The following is a 7,164-nucleotide window of genomic DNA, read 5'->3' as shown; positions in this document are numbered from 1 at the left end:
GGAAGAGGATGAATCCAGCAATGTAACCAGAGCCCTGTGTTTAAAGATGCATGAAGACCCTTGAGGAGAAAGTAGAGGCTCTGTTAACCCATCTCACTAACGGTGAAAGTTCCATTCAGCTCTCGTGCGACACTGATCGTGCACTGTGTGAATGCAGGTTTCAGACAGGCGTGTGTGGCGGCCAGACTGGGCAGGTGGGGGTTCCACCTGCTGAATGAAAGCGGTCAGTATTGGGGAGTACCATGGGCTAAGGGTGGGCTCGGCCCTGCTAAGCATAGTAGCAGGTTGCATCATCATTGGCGTGTCAAAGGACTGTGATGCAGATGCTGTGGGGGGCATCTTTCTGGGGGCAGGCGGACTCGGTAAGTACCATTTCTCATTTAGATGTTCAACCTTTATGAGTATCAATGGTTAATTCTTAAAATTTGTTATAGTTAAATGTTTCAATTTAAAGAATGTAGATGTGGACTTGTGCTGTCAAAACTTCTGAAGCAATGCAGTATCGTAGCTTTGTGTAGTGAACAGCTTGAAACATAATTTTATTAAAAATATTGTCTTAGATATCTTGCTTGACAGAGCCACTTGAACATTCTTCTATACTAAATACTCAACTTTATTTAACAAACTACTAAGAACACAGGTGGGTTTTAAATGACATTAATAAATGAGGAAAACATTTTTAGGTGATCAAATTTTTTTTACGTTATTACATTAGATCCGCTTAGATACTAAATCTGTGGTTACATCCTTAATATTTATGACATGCAGCAGTCTATATAGAACACAGAACATTTAGTTATTCACCACGGGTATTTAGTGATAAGTCTGTTCTTCAATGCTCAGGTGTCGTGGTATTTGCTGGTATGTTAAAAATGTATCTACCAAAAGGCCAATGTCATATCATATGTAAAATGTATGCGAAAGTAATTTTATTCTGTTTTTAAGGTTTTGCAGGCAGTGTTCTATTTGTAGACACTGACTGCTTTCCTCACCATTCCACAGGGCATGGCTATTTTGCTAAAAATTCATCTAATCTCTGCCTCATATCAGCACTTATCTATTTAGTCATTGAGGTTGAGGTTCAAAACAGACACATTTATCAGTTGATCCAAGTCTGTAATCCAAACCACCAGTTCACGATAGTGGGTATGTAATCTACACAAGATCCTGCCACAATAGACACACCACTAGCCTTTGATCTGTTGTTTACTGCTGGAATAAAGTCAGCATTATCAGCACAGGTCCTTACGAGTGGTGTGTCAAATCTTGAAGGCACACGTTCTTCAGTCTCACCAGCAGACGATCAGTCTGTCTGGCACGAATTCTTTAAATACACACGTCTAATCTATTTGGGCCGTAAAAGAAAGGGAGATCTTTGTGAGATCCTGGATTGCTGGCATGGATGCACACACATTGTAGAGAATGAGCCTCTTTATTGGTGCGTGAACTGCTCTCCTGCCAAACAGAACAGACGGATTGCAGAACCTTGAAACACAGAGATGGATCGGGCTTGAGTTAAAAAAGAAAACGTTAAATGGACTGGAGGACAAAAATTGCAAAGATGAGGGTACACAAACAAGTCACGTGATGAAAAAGCCCTCAGCATGCTGCAATCATGCCAGGCAGTGGCCTCTCTTAACAGAAATTGGCCAAAACACAAAGCCAGCAGAGGTGCCTAGTTCTTTTCAAATGGGAATTGATTCGCAGCATGACAAGTAGGTGTGTAATCAAAATCCAGCACCGCCACTGCGCTCTACGGCTGTCTCCTTACCAGCCTCAGACCTCTCAAAACAAAAAGATAAACTGAAAGAAAGAAACGGAATACGTGCCTTCCTTAACCCGGACTTAAAACTGTGTCTTTGGGAAAGCATGTTAAATAAAGCGGATGACGAGAATGTAATTGAGCACCAACAGGAACCAGAAAGAGTTAATTCTCAGTGTTCATCAGTGCTTGAAAGGAACAAGCCTTTTGCTACAATTCAGTGCTCGTAAGCGCTCCGTTCAGTGCTTCGTTCCAATTATGAAGCTAAAATTGCTGTTCATCTGTTTCCAGTGTAATGCAATATGCATGGGGCACGTCTTTAGCTCTTGCGTGTAGCTCTAGCTCAGGGAACCATTGAGCCGAGAGAAAGTGCAGTTTATAAGATTGGACCTGAATATTTCCCTAATGACAACACGAAGCGGGCAGTTCAGTGCACATCTGAGTTGACTGTTTTTTTAAACTCTTTTTCTCTACGTGTGCTCTGCAGGCCTTCTCATTGCAGTCTACCCGTTTATAAGAGCTTGGTTAAATTTCCATCACATACTACCCAATATAGGTGAGAACCAAGTGTCCTCTGTATGTCTTGGCGTGGGTGAAATCAGAATATGTTTTTATTACAATAATAATATTTTTTATTATTTTATAATTTAAGTGTCTATCAAATGTTTGATGTCCATAAATTCAGTATAATAGCACAATGGCATAAATTTAACCAGTTTTTGTCTTTTTGTCAGTTAGGATTTTATTATTACGACTGTGTGGCTACATTAAAAAACTAAATGTTTAGGTGAAATAATAAAATATGGTCAATAGGATATAAACCACGTCATAGCTGTGTCATTGTTAAAAATGTCTCGAAACACATCAACAGATCAAAGCATTTTATAACTGTACCATAGTATTGATACATTTAAATGCTACATAAAATCTCACTAAATCAGCAGTTATACAGTCTTAGTTGTTTTGTGTAACATGGGATTTGTTTGCTCTTGAGACCATGTCATACCACTTAGGACTAATAGGACAACATCTCGTTTTCTCAGGTAACTTCAGAGTGCACCCAATGGCAACAAATTCTAATCCAGCCCCAGAAGAGCCCGTGGCTACTCTCACACGAGAAGGTAAGTGGCTGTTCCACACGGATAAGCACTCACAATCCCATTCAAACACATCCTCCAGCTAGAGTCTGACAGTGGTAGACTGATGTCCTATGACACGATTTTAAATTGGCTATAGTTTCTCAGGGTAAGTGTGGAGATGTCCTTTGCTTCACATTTACACTCTCTGTGCCATTCCTGATCCAAGACATGAGGCTGTGATAAACTCTTGTGCTGTAATCGATGTAGAGTCCATTAGGTAATGCAAATGAGCTATCTAACATTAAATAGGTTTTTGCAGAAGTCACTTCAGCAACCTGCATGACGTCATTGATGACACTTCTACAACCATAAAAAAAATAAAGAGACCAGTCCAGGTTTGCCTTAAAAGAGCACTTCTACATACATGTATTGTGGCCATTTCATTCCTATCTGTTGAGTTTTAACTGAAACAAACCTCAGCAATGACATAAAGTTACCGAACTGAGAGAATGCAAAGATGAATGAAAGTTGTGAATCAAGCTTATTCTTTACATTAGTGTTGTTTAAACATTATTTTCTTTTCAGTATTTCAAGTTATGCAAACAATGCATCTTTTCAAGAGTATATTCAGAAAAAATAATATTTTGGTCTATGTTTTCAGTGCCTGTATATTATTGAACCAAACTGGTTCAAATGGTCTTATTTCCTAAAATGTTTCCATTACAAATGATGTCATCACTCAATTTAAGTGAAAAGTTACATTTTTTGTGTTGTTAAACATTTGTTGCTTTAATAACAGCATGAGCTTCATAATTTGTGTCACACATTTTCTCTTAATTTCCAATTCTCTTAAAATTAGCATTTTAATTCCAGATTTTTTGCCCCCTCTGTCTATTCACTCTTAGAAATGTGAATATGTGGCTTGGCTGTGCAAAACAATAATAAGCATGATTATGCCCTAAATTGTTACTTCCCTCAAAGCACACAGCAGTCATGCAGAGCATCATGTAACCAGACAACAGGGAGAATGTGTCAAGTGTACAAACAACAGTTTATGGCTTTCTTCTCTGTCATTCCTTTTAGGGACTCAAAGCCAACTGAACGTAGAACGTTCAAAGAGCCGGATGGGGACATTTGTGGCAACCATCCCTACAGCAGCTGAGGGCTCACAGGATGATGGGTGGGACATTCATTCACAGCCTAAAAATCCATTACAAAACTGAATTCATGTTTAACAACAGCCCTTTCTGAACTCTGTTAAAACAATTGAGGAACTAAATTAATTTTTTCAGTTTTTGACCTGTGTCAAAAAAACATTTATCAGCTTCATTACATTTGCGACACAATGTATTCCCTCCTTCGATATGGCAACCTCGCTAGGGCCCGAGAGGCATTTAATTCCTCTAGCAGTCATCCGTGCCAAACAGCCCACGTATTTGTGGCTTGCTAGGGGTATGGATGGATTGGGATTTCCATTAACTTCAGCAATGTTTTTTTACTCCTCTATTGAGGTTACATTGTATTCTATGCCAGAATCCAATCACATCCAGGACATTATTTTCATTGTTGCTCTCTGTGACATTTTATGTTCATATTGAAAGAGTAGCAAGAGTTTGCTTCAGAGTTTGTTGTGCATCCATAATGCAATCTCTTTTCTGCTTACTGCCGTGAATACGCCTCTATTTAAAGAATTAAAAGGGAAGGTCTTGACCGCTTCCCATTATGAGCTTGTTGGTCTCAAACCAGCAAAGAAGTTGCTGCGGATGTGGTTGTCATGGTGATTTACACCACTGCCTTCACTCATATTGTCATTTTATGTTGCAAGAGAGCCAGACATGACGCTGTCTATTCAACCTACACTGTGAAACTAATAAGAATTTACTCACACACTCTCATACTTAATAGATAACCATCTTTTTTCTTCCTACTCTTAGGCCTTCTACAGATATTCCAGATATTCTGGGCAGGCGAAAGTTTAAATCTGATCAAGACCCCTCATAATGCTTGGATCCAACTTCATGTCAATAAAGAGCAAACAGTATTTATTTCACCATAAGCGAGACTGATCTCTGCTTACAGCTCATGACAGTATCCTATCTGATTTCACCAGCTAATCAGTCATTGTGTCTGCTGTAATATTAAAACAATGCATGAAGAAAGGAAATAAACTGCACATCTGAAATGTTTGATGCAGATTCACAATGTAGGTATCATCTGGTGAACTGGTTTTATTCAAATCCAAAATGTTTTCAACCTATTTGAACACCAGCTAAAGTTATTTTCATGGTTACATCAAAAAGGGTCACTATTTGAACATTTGCAAATATATAGCTTTGTACAGTGTAAATTTAATTTAAAAAAAGCTTAAAAGCCCACTAAGGGAAAACAAGTGACCAGTCAGAACAATGCTTCTGACTTTCATACCATGTTCTTGAAGTAGTCTACATTTGTTGTTTAATTGACTCTGTCTTTGTATTATATGGAAGTTAAAATTGATTTCTGATCATATGAAAATTGTTTTTAAAATGCCTTAACATTTGATACCAAAGCTGAGAACATTATATTGAGAAAAATCTAAATGGGAACAAATTTAATGGTGACACACAACACATAAAATATATATATAATATATATATAAAAGGTTATATAACCTTCATTCTGATATGAATACAACTACAGCTTTACTATAGCTTAACTTGCTTTTCAACTTTCTGCAGCTCCATCTAGAAATGACTCAGATCAAGAACATGAAGCGTGCACAGCACACATTCATTGTACATCCCACACAGACCATCACTGACACAATAAGGCTGAATATGCAGTATCTGTCCCTGCTTGGTGACATAGAGAGGCACTGTCTTCCGTTGCTAAGATCTCTGACGTGGACTAATGACTGAATTATGCACCATTGTACTCTGTGTCTCCTATCATATAGCAATGATCTGAAGAAACATTAAATATTTTTTAGACAGTGAAGGAAATCATTATCCAAATCATCATTATCCAAATGTTGTACAGTTAAATCAAAAGATTAATCTAAACCCACGGTGAACTGTATAACCCTTAATGTCACAGTGCATTGGCGATACAGTGAACTGCCTGATTGATTGTATACCAAGATTTATTTTGCATTCACTATAGACCACTTTGCAATATGGCCCAGAAGCACTTCCAGTTTCAGTTTTTGTTTATTTAAAAATACTTTTCATATTATTTAATGTTTATCTGTATTTTAATAATATTTCACACTATTACATATTATACATATCCTTGCTGTGCTTGCTTCTGAAATGTCCAAATTTGCTTCTGTTTTAATGTCCAAAAACCTGGGAAGCTTGTGGGAACGTTTAACTCTTGCAATATTGTTTGTTCAGAATACTCTGTTTTATAAGTTGGGCAAACTAACTGACGCATTTTGGCCAATCAACAAAATCGTCTTTGCATATTTAAAACAATAATTCTATATGTTCAAGTTACTTATTTATCTTTGTAGGGAGAACATTTTGCAAGTTGGATTTTTTACAGTGTGTCTAATAATTGTATTAAATAAACGATTTGTTGAATTGTGTTGTATGTTCATTTATTAAATAAACAATTTGTTGAATGCGTTGAAAGCACTCTTTTATCACAAGATCCGTGCACTCCGCTCCGGGTTTTTCACTTCCCGCCCACAGCAGATGATAGATAGTCTCATCGACAGGTAGATGAAGTACAATACACTTTACAGCTACCGCTTGATCCGATAAAAGTAGTTTGTTTTAAGTATTCGTGTCGTGTTGTGTTTGTTTCAGTATTTTTGGAAGCTTGCTTAAATGATTGAAATTGATTTCGGTGGTCTAAATGAACACCAAATTCTCTCTTCTTAGCCTTCACAAAAATTAGACAGGAGACTGTGAGAATTATATCCAGCAGAACCCAAATCACTTGAAAACACTGTACACCGGACTACGGAGCGCGTGAAGGGACAAACATCTCGCCCTTTTAGTTTTTTATCTGCGTATTGAGGTAAATATTTACGAAGTTGAGGCAGTTTTTCTTACGTATTCATTTAATCCCTAATAATATATGAATATTCAATTAAAATTGTATCACGTTAAAGTTCAAAAGTCCAATAAATAGATAAGTGATAAAAAGACGTGCTAGTGTAGGCCTTTTTATTTTTAATAAAAATTGACAAGTGGGGAGCCATTTTTTCTCGACTTGGCATTAAACTTTTTAAGAAATATTAGTCTCAGTTACAGCCATGAAGTGGCATTATCACTGCCATTTATGCAGTAGATGTTTTACTGTTCAAACAGTTAAATGTGTAATGTTTTGGACTAC

General features: G+C 37.3%; 1 protein-coding gene across 1 annotated transcript; it reads left to right on the top strand.

The window, feature by feature from the left end:
• Positions 1-214: 214 nt before the first annotated feature.
• kncn (kinocilin) lies at positions 215-4,842 on the top strand (the record flags this gene model as incomplete). Its single annotated transcript, XM_079451940.1, has 5 exons — positions 215-362; positions 2,250-2,318; positions 2,806-2,883; positions 3,925-4,021; positions 4,776-4,842. The coding sequence occupies 5 exons, from the start codon at positions 215-217 to the stop codon at positions 4,840-4,842; spliced, it is 459 nt and encodes a 152-aa protein (XP_079308066.1).
• Positions 4,843-7,164: the final 2,322 nt, after the last annotated feature.

The sequence above is a fragment of the Barbatula barbatula genome (genome assembly GCF_947034865.1).
Source record: "Barbatula barbatula genome assembly, chromosome: 3".
Taxonomy (NCBI): Eukaryota; Metazoa; Chordata; class Actinopteri; order Cypriniformes; family Nemacheilidae; genus Barbatula; species Barbatula barbatula.
This window is presented reverse-complemented; position numbering and strand designations above follow the sequence as displayed.